At 45.3% G+C, this 16615-nt stretch overlaps 1 protein-coding gene across 1 annotated transcript; it reads left to right on the top strand.

Annotated features, from left to right (window-relative positions):
- The first annotated feature begins 865 nt into the window (after window positions 1-865).
- GALNS (galactosamine (N-acetyl)-6-sulfatase) lies at window positions 866-16548 on the top strand. The gene is made up of 14 exons (XM_040409118.1): window positions 866-1004; window positions 1312-1435; window positions 3736-3810; window positions 4507-4609; window positions 5543-5686; window positions 6253-6319; window positions 7527-7654; window positions 8275-8414; window positions 8484-8587; window positions 9859-9995; window positions 11308-11410; window positions 11708-11826; window positions 13815-13932; window positions 15949-16548. The coding sequence occupies exons 1-14, from the start codon at window positions 906-908 to the stop codon at window positions 16033-16035; spliced, it is 1548 nt and encodes a 515-aa protein (XP_040265052.1). The 5' UTR covers window positions 866-905; the 3' UTR covers window positions 16036-16548.
- Window positions 16549-16615: the final 67 nt, after the last annotated feature.

The following is a 16615-nucleotide window of genomic DNA, read 5'->3' as shown; positions in this document are numbered from 1 at the left end:
CCGCTGAATCCTGAACGGATCTCACAAACGGAAAACCAAAACGCGAGTGTGAAATATCCCCCAATGGGGTATATCAGGATTTACCCGTATCTGGCATAGCGGTCACAGCTCATTATTCTAATAAGCCATGATGCTGGTGTGAACAGAGCTTTCAAACTCACGCATTTCACATCTGCGTTTGCTCTGACCTAATCTATTGCTTGCTCTTATCAGCCATTCCAGAAGGAGAAGAAGCGGCCTGTAATCTTCATCAGTGTCAGCCCTGCCTGACTACTTTCGGACACGTTCGCATTTGGATGGCGAAGTCATAAGAGAAACTGTGAGTATCTATTCCAGAGGTCTTAAAGGGCTTGTCCTGAACTAGAAAGACATGGCTCATGGCTGCTTTCTTTCCCGGCACCACCCCTGTCCGTCGGCCGTTTCTGGAATTGCTCTGTTCCATTGAAGTGAATGGAGATGAGCTGCAATACCAAACATCACCTGTGGACTGGAGTGGTGCTGTTTTTGGAAGAAAGCCGTCATATTATTCTAATCCTGGACAACCCCTTTAACCCTATGTTTCCCCCCCCCCCCAGCTGCTGTAAAAACTACAACTCCCAGCATGCCCTGGGAATAGTCGTTTCACACCGCTTGGGGAGCTGCAAGTTGAAGTCTTCTGGTCTGTTCCCTTCCAAAATCGCTCTTTCCATAACTCTGCACATTTATGAGCTGCTGATTGCGAGCGTGTGTGGCCTTTAAGGGGTTAAACACCCACATGGACCCACACAGGAGACAACCCACTCCCAGCAGCAGCAAACCACTGTGCTTTACCCTCCCACGCCTGTCACAGGTCACATGACTACAACCTCGTCACATGTCCCTTAACCCCTTAGGCCCCAGCACTCCCTGGCTTCCCACGGGCAGTCATGTTTCCTGTATTCTATCTGGTCGTTCTATGTCTTTTCAGACCGGCCCTGGCAACTAATGGGACTCGACCCAACATTATCCTGCTGCTGATGGACGATGTGAGAGGACAGGGGGGCTGGGGGCAGGCTTTCTACAGATTACAATCATTTGTGCTTGCAAAAAGTTGAGGTTTTTGCTTTGTGGGCAGAAGTCGGCATATTTTCTGCTTCGGACGCCACTCGCGCTACTTTACGTGTTATTAGCCCAGTTCACACCGCATTAGCAGCATGAGCTTCCCGATAGGTACAAGGCAAAACTACATAGTTTAAGAAAGAACCCACCATTGGAGCCATTTAAGTATCTATAATTAACAATACATAAATCATCATTTGCTGAAACTCGACATTTCTTTTCTGTTCCCTGCAGATGGGATGGGGAGATCTCGGTGTGTTCGGAGAACCCTCCAAAGAGACCCCTAATCTGGATCGGATGGCGTCAGAGGGCATCCTTTTCCCGGATTTCTACACTGCCAATCCTCTGTGCTCCCCATGTAAGTGTATGAACTATCGTAAGAGATGATGCACACGAGTACATATCACGTGAACAGTGTATTTAGTGTCAGAAATATTACAATTTTCTCCCACGGTACTGGCTGGGAGAGTGGAAGGAAGTGATTTTCGCACGTTCCGTGGCTTTTATAAGGCGTACAAGGTTCGGGTTATCTAAGAATTCCGTTATGGATTCCGTGGAATTCTTAGATGACCTGAACCTTGTACGCTGAACTAGTGAGACACTAGTCCCTCATGATCTAGTCAATCTCTGTATGCACACGCATATACCACTTCAAAGCAATCCTAAAACCAGGCAGCCATGGTACTCCTTGTAGATATAAGGCAGGGATGCCCAACCTGCGGCCCTCCAGCTGTTGCAAAACTACAACTTCCATCATGTCTGGACAGCCGTCCGCTATCAGGGAATGCTGGGAGTTTGTAGTTTTGCAACAGCTGGAGGGCCGCAGGTTGGGCATCCCTGATCTAAGGGATGGTGCATAACCAAATGTCACAAATAAGTTTTTTCGACACCCCGGAAGCACGTCCAGGTCCTTGACCTTGGATCCCTCGCGCACATTATAATCTATGGGTCCGTGAAAATCAGACACGACATGGATGCCATTCATGTTTGGTCCGTGGATTTCACAGACCATTGGTAGGAGATGGGGATTGTATGATATGTGCATCAGATACTGCCCACGCTAAATATAATTGTGATGGTGATATGTTTGTGAACTCATGTTAGGCCTCGTTCACATTTCCGTGTTCGTTTAAAGTCCATGGAAAAATCCGTCAGTATTTTAGCCGTGAATGATCCGTGTTTGGTCCATGTGTCCATTTCTGGACCTCTGTGTGTTTTCCATAGTCCACAGACACTGCTCAGCTGAAAATTTATTTCCAGAACATCTCCTACTAATGGTCCATGAAAAGCAGAACAAACACGGAGGATGCCATACGTGTTATGTCAGTGATTTTTCACAGCCCCGTAGACTTCATTGGGTGTGTTTGGTCCGCATCATGGATCAAAGTAGTGCATGTCTCTCCGATTTGTTTTTCACAGACTCACGGTCACTGGAAAACCCCAGTTGTGTGAACAAACACATTAAAATCAATGGGTACGTGTGCTGTCCACATGAAATGCGAAAATGCGAAAGAGGCCTCAGTGTCTGGCAGCCGCTCAGGATCTGCCATGAAATCCACCACATAAAGACTTCCCCCATGTTATCCTATGTGGATGAAAGGTGTCCATCCCTGCGCTGTGTTCCGCTGCGCAATACCATTCCGCAACCTAAATAATGACGCGTTGCGGCTTTTTTCTTTTTCTCCATTGATTTCAATAGGAGATGGAATCTGCCCAGAAATCCTCATCCAATCTCACAACAAAATCTGCATCCTAATCTGTGAATAAAAATCCGCCCCAAAATCGGCAGCGTTGTAGAAACCCGCACCTGTGTATCCTCTGGTGGATTTTTCCGCCACATGTGGAGGCAATTATTAACAAGTGTTTCTACAGTAGGAATGCTTGTGTATGATGAATGCTCCGATCATCGGCCCATGTGGGGTATTCCCATACGGGACTTTTTTTTTTTTTTAATCGGATATCTTTTTATTGCTTTTTTTCCCCTCAAGTTTTGCATAATCCAACATACACATACAATATGTGAATCAGACAAATTAAGGAATACCATATACAGAGAGACGATTCTGACAAGCATTGCAAAAAGCAACATATACAAGTACCAAGCAAAAGTAAATATATCCCCTATAACAAGAACCCCCCCCCCCCCCACCCCAACATAACCAGAGCAGGTAATAATAATAATAAAGTGCATATATGGTCTCCTCTTAGAAAATAAAATAGACATACAAAGCAGTAAGCGTAATACCCATTATCAGTACTATGGCCCGACATTTATAGCTTATCACTAGGACGTGCCCTAAATGTCAGATGGGTGCGTGGCTTGTTATGGTTCCTATTCTGGAGATAGAAGCAGAAGGTCTCAGAGGTGAGAACCGCACCTATCTGACGTTTATGGCATCTCCTAAGGATACGCCATAAATGTCCCAGATTGGAGTACCCATTTAACCCCTCTCCTGTTGGCCGAGCATGCATGTCTATGGGCGGGTCACAAAAGATAGCTGTTTGCTGACCGATCATTCAGCTGTCAACTTATGTGTTCTGCGAGGTTGGATCATTTATTTCTATGAACTCCATATCCACCTACCCTATGTCTGTGTGTGAGGCCTGTGCGTGGCGCTTTCTCATTCACAATACTATTATTTCCCTTGTATTATGTAGCCAGAGCATCTTTACTTACTGGACGTCTCCCGATACGGAACGGTTTTTATACTACAAATGACCACGCCAGGAATGGTAAGGGCAACTGTAATTGCTTTATTTTTTATGTCTAGTGTGTGTGCATGTGTGTGTGTATGTGTATATATATATATATATATATATATATAATTTAAAGGGCATCTGTCAGCAGTTTTGTCCCTATGACACCGGCTGACCTGTTACATGTGCGCTTGGCAGCTGAAGACATCTGTGTTGGTCCCATGTTCATATGTGCCCGCATTGCTGAGAATAAAATAAGGTTTTAATATATGCAAATGAGCCTCTAGGAGCAACGGGGGCGTTGTCATTACACCTAGAGGCTCTGCTCTCTCTGCAACTGTCGTACCCTCTCTACTTTGACAGGGCCAGGTAGTGTAAACATGATAACGCCTGGCTCTGTCAATCAAAGTGCAGAGGGTGCGGCAGTTGCAGAGACAGCAGAGCCTCTGAGTGTAATGACAACGCCCCCGTTGCTCCTAGAGGCTCATTTGCATATATTAAAACATCATTTTCTCAGCAATGCCGGCACATATGAACATGGGACCAACACAATGTCTTCAGCTGCCAAGCGCACATGTAACAGGTCAGCCAGTGTCATAGGTGTGAGAGTCAAGGTACAAATCTGCTGACCGATGCCCTTTAAAGGGGTTATCCAGGATTTATATATTGATGACTTATCTTCAGGAAATTTGGACGTTTTGTGAATGCTAATTAACGTCCACCCGTTCACAGCTTACACCCCACAGGAGATCCTGGGTGGGATTCCCGATTCTGAAGTGCTGCTACCAGAGCTGCTGAAGAAGGCTGGATACATCAATAAAATTGTCGGCAAATGGTAAGATTCCGGTAGGTCTGACATGGGGCACGGGATAGGCCATCACTTGGGGTCCCATCATATGATCATGAGAATGAATGGACCTGGGGTCATGGCACTGCGCTTCTGTTCCCTGCGCAGCCAGTGGAAAACATAGACGGGGACACAGTGCTAAATCAGTGCTCCTGGTCGGGGTCCTAGAGGTTATTCCACTTAAATATTCCACTTTATAAGATAGGAATATCCCTGTATTGAATTCACTTGATCCTGTAGACAAGAGGTGCACTTGATGTGGCTTTCAGGTCTGGATAATAAAGTGTCCCGATGAAAAGGTCACTTTGATATGCCATAGCAGAGAAGTTGGCGCGGAGTTGTGTAACACAGACAAACCCATCAAATGTTAATAATAATGTATTGTAATATTGGACTCAAAATGCTTTATACAGTAAAACATCCCCACTTCTAAATGTGACCTCCCAGAGCTTTATATTTCTTTAAAGAGGTTGTCTCGCTTCAGCACATGGCATTTATCTTGTAAACAAAGTTAATAGGCAATTACTAATGTATTGCGATTATCCATATTGCTTCCATTGCCAGCTGGATTCATTTTTCCATCACATTAGACACTCCCTGTTTCCAGAGGTTACGACCACCCCGCAGTCCAGCAGTGGTGGTCGTGTTTGCACACTATAGGAAAAAGTACTGGCTTCTCTGGTGGCCGGGACCGTGGGAACTCACATCCCGGTCCTGTCCCTTGTATCTGCGCTGCAGCAGTGGTCGTAACCCCTGGAAAAACGAATCAAGCCAGCAAGGGAGGCAATATGGAGAATCACAATACATTAGTAAGTGCCTTGTATTAACTTCCTCTACATGATAAGTGCTGAAGGGAGAGACAACCCCTTTAAGAGAGCATTTCTTCTGTTCCTTTTCTAACCTTGACCTCTAAACGTGCAGGCATTTGGGGCACAGAAGAAAATATCACCCGCTGAGCCATGGTTTTGATGAATGGTTCGGTTCTCCAAACTGTCATTTTGGACCTTATAATAACTTAGAACGGCCAAATATACCGGTGTACAAGGACTGGGAGATGATTGGAAGGTAATGTATCTACAAGCACACTATTGGGGCACATCCCGGGATCTTGCCATGGATTTTCTTCAAATTTCACCCTATGGTTCAGGGATGGCCAACCTGCGGCTCTCCAGCTGTTGTAAAACTACAACTCCCACCAGGCCTTGCTGTAGGCTGATAGCTGTAGGCAGTGTGGGCATGCTGGGAGTTGTAGTTTTTCAACAGCTGGAGAGCCTCAGGTTGGCCATCCTTGCGTTAGGGTGCAACCTAAATTGACATGTTGCACTGCGGGTCAGTTTTCTAAAGACATTGAATTTTGGATGAAATGTTATAAAATCTCATTCACTTTGCTTGTGCTGTAAATGCTGAGGATCTTCCACTTACAATTTTGCTGCAGAAAATTTGCAGTGTATCTGCCCGTAGAATTAAAAGAGGTGACCCCCCCCCCCCCCCCATAACCATAGTAGAGAGTGGCTACAAAGAGCGCACAACTAGTTGTAATAATTTATTTGATTTTTTTTTTAGTATTTCAACAATTTTCCTTTATTTTCCCAGTGACCATACTCATTGCTATTGCTTCCTTGTCTTGCCAGATACTATGAAGACATACATATCAATCATAAGACGGGGGAGTCGAACTTAACTCAGCTATACTTACAGGTACTACTCTAAGGCGCTTGATAATAAAAGAACATAGGGGGGAATTTATCATTCCCTCCCAACGCTACTTTTCTGGTGTTAAAAAGTTGCAAATCCACCGCTTTTGCAAAATTTTATCGCAGATTGCATTTCTATGCCACAGGGGGCATGTAGACGGCAGAGATGGGGCACGGCTAACTGGCTGGGTACATGTATCTGGATTTATGCCAATTGGTATATGACTAAGACGACCGTATGAATGGGTCCGCATCCGTTCCGCAATTTTGCGGGAACGGGTGCGGACCCATTCATTTCAATGGGGTCGCAAAAGATGCGGACAGCAAACAGTGTGCTGTCCGCATCCGTAGTTCCATTCCGCAGCCCCCCCAAGAAAGATAGAAATTACCATTCTTGTCCGCAATTGCAGACAAGAATAGGACATGCTCTATCATAGGGCCGGCCATGTGGGGTCCCGCAAAATGCAGAAGGTACACAGCCTGTGTTTTGCGGATCCGGAATTTGCGGACCGCAAAACACTACGGCCGTCGGAAGGAACCCTCATTCTACTTGATAATCTGTGGGCAGTCCTTACAAAATGCTGATGCTCGTTGTCCTGAGCGTTGAGGAAAAGATGAAGTATAAGGGTGTTTGCAATAGAAACGTATCTGTTGCACATTTGCTGTGGTATTTATGGAGAAATGTATAGAAAAATCTTGTTGCAGATTTGAATGTTTGCATTATAAAGGGTGAAACCTGCAGCATAAATTGAGACGCTACGGCTTTAAAGTCCACCCTGCAGTTCAACTTCCATTCATTTCTTTTCTGCAGCGTGTGAATCGGATTATATAAAATCTCATCCACTTTGCTGCTACTGTAAACGCTTCAGATTTTCTGCCTACATTTCTGTGGCGGAAAACCTGCATCATATGTGTCCCATACTCTCACTGATGACCCCGCGGGTTTGCAAGAAGGATTGGGGCACGCCAGCTAAAGATCAGTTATCTACAGGAATGGCAGCGGATGGGCCAGTGAACAGACAGGAGCAAGAACGAGCTAAGGTCGGGGGCCCCTACACATAGGTGCGGTCAAGACGCAGAGAACACATAGGGGAGGTTGTAGGTTCAAGCCCCAGAACACTAACCTTCCTTCAAACCACCTCTGTTGTAGGCTTTTTGTACAATTTATTTTCTTTCCTCCTGATTTACTTATACTTTTATCCTCTCATCAGGAAGCCTTGAGCTTTATCAGCAAGTACGGGATTTCCAAGCAACCATTCTTTATGTACTGGGCCATTGATGCCACGCACGCTCCCGTCTATGCCTCCGGTCCCTTCCTTGGAACAAGTCGCCGCGGACTGTAAGCTGTTGACCCTGTTTGTTACCCCCTGGAGCCCTAGCCTAATACAATATTGAAGAGAAGCTATCCCCTCTCCTGACATGTGTGTTTTAGTGCCTACTTGGACCCCCCCATGTAATTACAATTCTGGAGCATCTATTCTTATGACTCTATGTTGTGCCATTCCTTTATTATTCCCGCCAGAAGCTATGAATGAATTACTAGCAGTTTTCAATGAAGGTCCAGCTGGGTGTTACCAGTTAAGGGTGTGTTCCTGTACAATCTGACACTGGCAGCACTGATTGGATAGTGTCAGATTGTGCAGGGACCCCCCCCAACTGTTAACACCCACATGGACCTTTATTGCAGACTGTGAGCAATTCGCTCATAAAGTTCTAAAAGGAATAATGGAGAAATGATACAACATTGAGTTATAAGAATAGATGCTCCAGAATTTTTATGACATGGGGAATGCAAGTAGTTAGGTGAGAGTGTGAGGTGAAAGCTCCTCTTTAAAGGGACACCGATAAAAAAGGATTTACTTTTCCTTCAAAAGAAACCACCAGATCTTCCATAGTGGCAGAAGCCATAGTATACAGAACCTCATAGCTGATACACATGCATAACTTCATTTTCCCAAGGTATGGAGATGCCGTTCGTGAAATTGACTTCAGCATAGGGAAGATCTTAGAGCTTTTACAGAACATGGGGATCGCGAATGACACTTTCGTATTCTTCACGTCTGATAATGGCGCTGCGCTCATCTCTGCTCCGAACCAAGGTAACAGACTGCAGATTTTGACGGAGGGATCGTTACATCTTTAATCTACATTCCTCTATTTTGTTCTAGGCGGCAGTAACTCGCCTTTCCTTTGTGGGAAGCAGACAACATTCGAGGGCGGCATGAGGGTACCCGGCATTGCTTGGTGGCCGGGGCGCTTGGCTGCTGGTCAGGTAAGTTGTGCGAAGGAGGATGAGTGAAAAAAGAAAAATGGCAAAAATTCAAAAAAAAAAGTTTACTATTATTATTTTTACGCCAGCTTTTGGCCACCAGACCCTTCTTTGAATGCCTGTGCATCAATATTTCGTCACAGGGGTGTCTTTGTGTCATTCTCGCCACATGGGAGTGACAAAGGTGTGGCTGGGGCCAGGACTTTGGCCCCGACATATTTACGATCTTTACACCTAGAAACTGGCGTAAAAGAGGAATAAAAACTACTCTACAGTCAGGGGCTGGAGTAGTTTTTACTCCAGGTGCACAGACTGCCAGAGGCAACGGCGGACGAGGAACTTAAAGTGGCCCTGAAAAAAAATTATATATATTAACAGTGGCCCTATGTTGTAGGTGGGGCAAAAGAAGTAGGCAAGGCCAACAATACCTTAGTGCAGCACAAAATACTGCTGCCTCAGCTGCAATACTCCACTGTCCTGAGGGCGGCGATATGGTTGAATTCAGGAGGGGACCTATGGCCGGCAGCCAGGTGCATAAGTACCGTACCTGATGTTTCTAGCATTAATTAATACTGAGAGCGTCAGATCAGCCAGCATGAAGGCTTGGGCAGCCCCCTGGATGTCTGCCCACCAGGAAATTTCCCTGTAGGGTCTATGGCCAGACCGCCCCCTGGCCAGAGGTGCACCTAATATATGACAAGGCTTGTCATATATTAGGCGCTTTCTTCACCGGCGCAAGGGGGAAACAAAGACCGGCGTAAAAAGTCAGTCTTTGTAACTGACCCCCATTGAGTATAAAAATATCTCCCTTTCTGATGACAGCGTCCATTTAAGCAGATTTGGTGGCAGAAAGGTGTTGAAAAGAAGGTTTCTGCACCTTTAACGTAAAGGAAGTAAAATGCAGAAGGAAAATGACTCCATGTCTGTGACTTGCTGATAACAGTCAGTGACCGGCTGAGGTCATTCATTCTTTCCTGCATTAGTAACGGCTGGCAATCTGCTAGTTTTTATTTTTTTTATTGAGTTTGGATATTCTCATATACAGCACATGTCATCTTAAAAAATTCAAAAAATTCTGTAATCCGTGATTCCAGATTATTTTGTTTTTATTGATTTGCTGATCCATTACTTGGTTCTTACGCCCCTTGGCTTCCACGGGTGGGCATAGTTCAGACCAGCGTTGTGCACTTGCCTTGCTCCAGTCTAATTTTATATCATATTTGTTCTTTTTTTTTATTATTTTCCATAACTGTGATTGTCTATGTTTCTCCAAGGTGAGCTTCCAGCTGGCCAGCATCATGGATCTGTTCACAACCAGCCTGGCCCTGGCAGGACTGGACCCTCCTGCGGACAGACAAATTGATGGCATCGATCTGTCGCCTGTCATTCTGGCAGGCAAAGAAATTGAGAGGTAAAGATCACACGCTGTTCGTGCGTTACTACTAGTGCAAAGCAAGCAGTGACCTGGTGGCCAATCGGACAAAATCAAGCCGGAAAATAAAAGCAGAGATCTGATTGGCTGCTGCCAGGAACTGATGCAATTTTTCTGTGTGCTGGAGATTATTCACCGGGGGACATTTTTGGCAATGGGGGCATTTGGTTGAATGGATTGGTTTTGGATGTAGAAGATTTAATGGTGGTTGGATTGTCAGTCCTTAAAGGAGTTGTGTCATGAAGACAACCCTTGTCCATATGGACATCATAGGGGGCATGGGTCCCTTCTTGAGAATACCCCCAACGAAGAGCTGCTAGTGTTCTGGCGTCCATTTATCTAAATGGCCACCAAGTAATACTGTGTTTTCCCTGAAGTGCCTGGATTAAAGGGCATCTGTCGGTAGATTTGTCCCTATGACACCGGCTGACCTGTTACATGTGCGCTTGGCAGCTAAAGACATCGGTGTTGGTCCAATGTCCATATGTGCCCGCATTGCTGAGAAAAATGATGGTTTAATATATGCAAATGAGGCTGTAGGAGCAACGGGGGTGTTGCCGTTACACCTAGAGGCTCAGCTCTCTCTGCAACTGCTGCGCCTTCTGCACTTTGATTGACAGGACCAGGCAGTGTAAACATCATCATACCTGGTCCTGTCAATCAAAGTACAGAGGGCGCAGCAGTTGCAGAGAGAACTGAGCCTCTAGGTGTAATGGTAACGCCCCCGTTGCTCCTAGAGGCTCATTTGCATATATTAAAACATATTTTTTCTCAGCAATGTGGGCACATAGGAACATGGGACTAAGACAGAGGCCTTCAGCTCAGGTCAGCCAGTGTCATAGGTACAAATTTACTGACAGGTGCCCTTTAAGATAAATGCCTGGTCAGTGCCAGCCAAACAATATTGATTATTTGCCAGGGTCACCAGGAGTGGGACCCAGGGGGATTATTTGATCACCCTGGGGGGACGCATTCTGAAAGGGCTTGTTTGATGAAACAACACTTTGAAAGGGACCTGTCAGCTTTACATATACTTGATTTTCCTTATGGAGCATTGTTTCGGTTTTTCTTCCTGGAAATGTAGGAATCGATTGCAAACCTGGCAGCATAATCCAAGCTGCACCATCTCGGCCGCTGCACCGTGTGGTCTCGCTCTCAGATTGTGTAACGCAATTTATCAATGTCTTGATATACAGTATTTCCATGAGGAATTTCAGCAATTACAATACCGCCAGAACCAAGCGTCTATTCCTCTGCCATTTCTAACCATATCTTATGCTGTCTCTCTCAGGCCAATATTCTATTATCGAGGCAACGAGCTCATGGCCGTCCGGATGGGGCCATACAAGGCTCATTACTGGACCTGGAGTAACTCATGGGAGGAACTGTCCCAGGTAAGTAGTCATGTCCTATGTTCTGATAATACAGGGCAGACCTGGCGGCGGATTTAGAGCCAGTGACCAGTCTGCTCCTTATATGACATTGACCCAGGCCTTGTATGACTAGGTCCATGTCCAGAGAAGTCCCTGGAGGCAGGTCATATAGCAATACGTAAATGCCCCCCCTCCTCGCACACACTGACAGCTCCACGTATTATCTCATGGAAATGTTTTAATATCTGTATGTAATGTTAATTGATCAGTCCTCCCTGTATTCCCAGCATCATTCCAACCCAGTGATTCTTGTTACAGGGTATTAATTTCTGTCCGGGACAGAATATTACCGGTGTGACGACACATGACCAAGTGGGGTATGTCAAGCCTCTCTTGTTCCACTTAGGAAGAGACCCTGGAGAAAAGTACCCCATAAGGTAAACTTAGTAATGTCCTAGCTTCCTATCTCTCACAGGAAGACTTGGGGAATATCCACACGCGGCAGATTTTGTTGTAGAAATTTCTGTGACTGAATATCGGTTCCATTCATCTGAATGGATTTTTATTTTCTGCAGCATGTGCATGTATTTCTGCAGGCCCCATTCAGATGTGAGGGTTGCGGACATTAGTGCAGCCAATCTACCCTTCAGTTGAGGGGGTTACAGAAACCATAAGGGCAACTACACACGATGCAGAATTATTTTAGTTTTTTTCCACGTTTATTTTCATGCGGAAAAAATGCTGCAAAATGAATGAGATTTGACTAATCTCATGTACACTTTGGGGTCATTTATTATAGTGTTTTGCGCCTGTTTTAGTTTAATATTTCCTATTTTAGACTCTTTCATTGTTTTAGATGCATTTACTAATGAAAGTGCGCCTGTTTTGGAGACATTTCAAGTTTCAGTTTTAGTCTAATTCTGGTGATTTTTTTTTGTGCATTTTTTTGGCCTATTTGTGTAGGCGTTCCTTTGTTACACATGAATTAGGCACAAAAACATTCAAATTTTTACACCACTCCAGGGGTGGCTTACTTTTTTTTTGGAAGTCTTTAGTGGTGCCCTGCAAAAATTTTATTAAAATAGTTGCATCCGCTTTTCACAAACATAAACATATCTATATGGCTACCACTTTTTATGTCTTATATGCGACTTTTTGGCTGCAATTTTGCACCTAATTCATGAGCTGACCAACGTGTAGTGTAATTGAACACGATCCACCTGCGTCCTGATGAACACAAAGATGCCGCACCTAATTCATCACCTGCTGCGCGACTCCTTCTAAATACTATGCGCCGATCTAATCTCAATCTAAAAATCAGGCGAGCAGGATAAATGACCCCCTTTTTGTTTTTTTATTTCTGTGCAGAAATTGACCAGTTCATTAGACTTCAATGGGGTTGTTAACATAAACAGCATGAAACCACATAAAAATCTGCATAAAAACCACACAAAAGACGCACCAAACCCACAATAGTGTGGATTTTTGTGCGCTTTTTTTGGGTGGTTTTGGTGAGGCTTTTCCATACACAAAAAGGTAACCGTTCACTCTGCATTTTGTGCTAGCAGAAGTTGGCACAAATTCCAGATTGTTTTCAATGGGAGGCTGCACTAAGAAGGGGTCGCAGCAATATACTGCAGACGTATAAATGCGGGCGTGGCCTTCTATAGAAAACAATGGGAAGCCGGACTCCACACGGCCACTTTTTGGTGCAGAATACGCAACAAATTCTGCCTGCACAAAACCCTTTGAATGGCGCCTAGTTTTTCCATCTATATGTAATTATAGCATGTACGACATACAGTATATATTAGGGAATTACTGCAGATGCCATTCCTTATACATTCAAGCGGCCGTTCACTTTAAGAATGCAGTTTACTGCAGGATCCAACACTGACCGTGGTAAGGCTTGAGCTGACTAAACGTGGCAGTGACACAGATGGAGCAGTGACCTCTGGTCGTCTGTGCCCGCCGGTTAAAGATAGAGATGGTTGGTAGAGTTATGCCAGGCGCTTCATGCACACATTGAGCAGGTGAGGCAGATGGGGGGCTGAGATCTTTGCATACCATGCCTCGCACAGGGTTATGCAGATCTTCTCTAGACCAGGAATATGACCCTGGTGTCTTGCAGCGCAGCTGCTCCCCTCTCCATAAGCCTAGCACATAGCTGAAGGGTCAATTATAGTAAATGAAGCAAGTGCACTGCACACCTGTGCTCGGGTCCCCGGGGACTCCCCAGGAGATGGTGAAAGCTCTAAGGCAGCCAAGGGGTTAATCCCGTATATTCACCTGCTCCAGATAACACAACAGCACCACTGGGACCAGTATACAGAACAGTATGTATTTGGGGGGGGAGGGGGTAGCACAGACCTTTTGTCTATCCCTAGACTTGCGCCTCCATTACTCCCTGTGCTTTATCTTACAGGACAGAAAGTGCGGAGTACCAGACGGCGATGTTAGGAATTACCCCTGTGGTCCGCCAGCACAAGGACTCCATGATTCCTGGGGAGCCCCAGCTGAATGTGTGCGACTTGGCTGTTATGGTGAGTTTGTATAGGATATTGAAGGTGTCTGAATTGCTGCCATATCCTACATTTTGGGATGTATGTTTTCAGAACTCGCAAATACCCCAATTCTGTATTCTAGAATTCTGCTAAATGTATGAGCTGTAAGCGCCCTCTAGTGGCCGAATTATTGTACACATCAAGCTGTAGTCTAAACCTAGTGTATTTTGTAGACTTTAAGGGTCCATTCACACTTCCGTTGTTTCTTTCCTGATCTGTTCCGTTTTTTGCGGAACAGATCTGGACCAGTTCTGTACCCATTCATTTTCAATGGGTCCTGAAAAAAATCGGACAGCTCAATGTCTGATTTTTTTTTTCAGGACCCATTGAAAATGAATGGGTACAGAACTGGTCCAGATCTGTTCCGCAAAAAACGGAACAGATCAGGAAAGAAACAACGGAAGTGTGAATGGACCCTTACTGCTCGCCTGCACACGAGGTAAATTACGTGTGCTTTTTCCAAGCGGATTTAAGTGCAGAATAACCGCAGCGTCATGCAGTACCAGCAAAGTGTATGGCGTGAGGCAAGTCTCATGTACACTCTGCTTCTTTCTTCCGTGTGTAAATTGACCTGCCGTGTGGATTTAGAATTATGCATCATGTCAATTGTTTGTGAGATTTTTTATTTATTTATTTTTTTTGAGTGTGCGGATTTCACCCTTTTCAAATCCACAACAAAAACTGCAAGTAACATCTGGCGCAGAAACGGACACAAATCTGTACAAAAAAACAACTGATTTTCTGTTTTGAAACCTGCACATGGTACAGATCTGTGTGCAGAAATTCTGCAAGAAATCTGCACCAAAACTGCACATAAATCTGCACTATATATTACGGTTTTGGTGCATTTTTTTAAGTGTTTTTTTTTGTGCATATTTCCTGTTTGTTAACCCTATTGAAGTCGCAAACCGCTGCGGTTTTTGAGAGCGAAAGTTTTTGTGTAAAAACCGCATGTAGTCCACATCGCGGTCAGTTACCCAAAGGCTAGACATACATATAAGGCAGCTGTCGGCCCAGTCCCCTCATACATACGCCTGCTCATCTGAAACAAGATGTGTTCTCAGTAGGAGTACAGGAGAGAGCCTCGCAGTACAGAAGAGAACTGCTGCAGAGCCTCTTTCCTGTGCTGCGCCTGCACCAGATTCTGAAGCGCACGGCACAGCGCAAGACTTTAGGAGAAATCAGGGGCCAGGTGTGATCATGTTTACACTGCCTGGCTCCGTCAAAGTACAGAGGGCGCAGCAGTTGCAGAGAGAGCAGAGCCTCTAGGTGTAATGACAACGCCCCCGTTGCTCCTAGAGGCTCATTTGCATATATTAAAACATCACTTTTCTCAGCAATGTGGGCACATAGGAACATCGGACCAACACATAAAGCAGGTCAGCCAGTATCATAGGTACAAATCTGCTGACAGATGCCCCTTAAAAGGAGTCTAATAAGAGTCTATAGCACTCAAAACTGCTGACAGCACTACAGGTAGTGATGCAGTGGTCATGTACAGTGCTGCCCATAATTATTCATACCCCTGGCAAATTTTGACTTAAAGTTACTTTTATTCAACCAGCAAGTAATTTTTTGACGGGAAATGACATCGGTGTCTCCCAAAAGATAATAAGACGATGTACAAGAGGCATTATTGTGGGGGAAAAAAACATTTCTCAGCTTTTATTTACATTTGAGCAAAAAGTCTACTTTTATATTGATGGCTTATTCTCACAATAGGCCATCAATATCGGATCTAACACTGTTCTGGAGTAGCCCCAGCGCTGGAACTACCTGCCCTCGTCCATTGTGTAGTGGACAGAGCTGGTTTCTGCAGTACGGCTCCCACTAAATGAATGGGAGCAGCGCTGTGGTTTCCAGCTTCATCCGCTACACAATGGATGGAGTTGGGTATTTGCGACACCTACTTCTGGACTTTAATTTGACTCAATATATGAAATGTTGATTTATTTTTTATTTTATTTTTGTCTCCTACTTCTTGATGTTTGGCAGAACTGGTCACCTCCTGGATGTGAGAAGCTCGGGAAGTGCCTGACTCCTCCAGAGTCAAAACCTTGGAAATGTGTCTGGCCACACTGACGGGCTGCAAGATGTGCTTTATTCTCCAGCCTTTCAGAAAACCACGGATCTTTCTTTTGCGAATCAAGGACCAGAGCAGCGCTCCCCTGACACTTACTGCATTATTACCGCTTTGCCTTGGCGCTCTATGAAATGCTGTATTCCTGCAATGAACTGTAAGGACAGCGCTGTAGGAACAATACTAAGTAGAAATGAAGGGGCTAGCCTCAACCAGACTCCTCCACATTAAAAGGAGATCAACATGGTGGTCAGCAGATTGCTGCCGCTCTGTCATTTGAAAGCCCTAGCGATCACCAGGGGATGACTCCACGTATCCCCCACTGGGCGAAAGTAGTATCATGTCATACACGGCAGGGCAGGTGGATAGGGGTTGCCATGTCAAGACACCCCTTCTAAGGCTACTTTCACACCAGCGGCACGGACCTCCGGCAGGCTGTTCCGTCGGGTGAACAGCCTGTCGGATCCGTCCTGCCACTAGTGACCGCGTGCCTCTGGACTTCCGCTCCGTCCCCATTGACTATAATAGGGACGAGGGCGGAGTTCCGGTGAGGCATGGCAGTGCACGGTGAGAGGCTGTCGG

This window comes from Bufo bufo, chromosome 10 (genome assembly GCF_905171765.1).
Source record: "Bufo bufo chromosome 10, aBufBuf1.1, whole genome shotgun sequence".
NCBI classification, from domain to species: Eukaryota; Metazoa; Chordata; class Amphibia; order Anura; family Bufonidae; genus Bufo; species Bufo bufo.
Note: the sequence above shows the minus strand (reverse complement) of the source record. Positions and strands in the feature narration are given on the sequence as shown.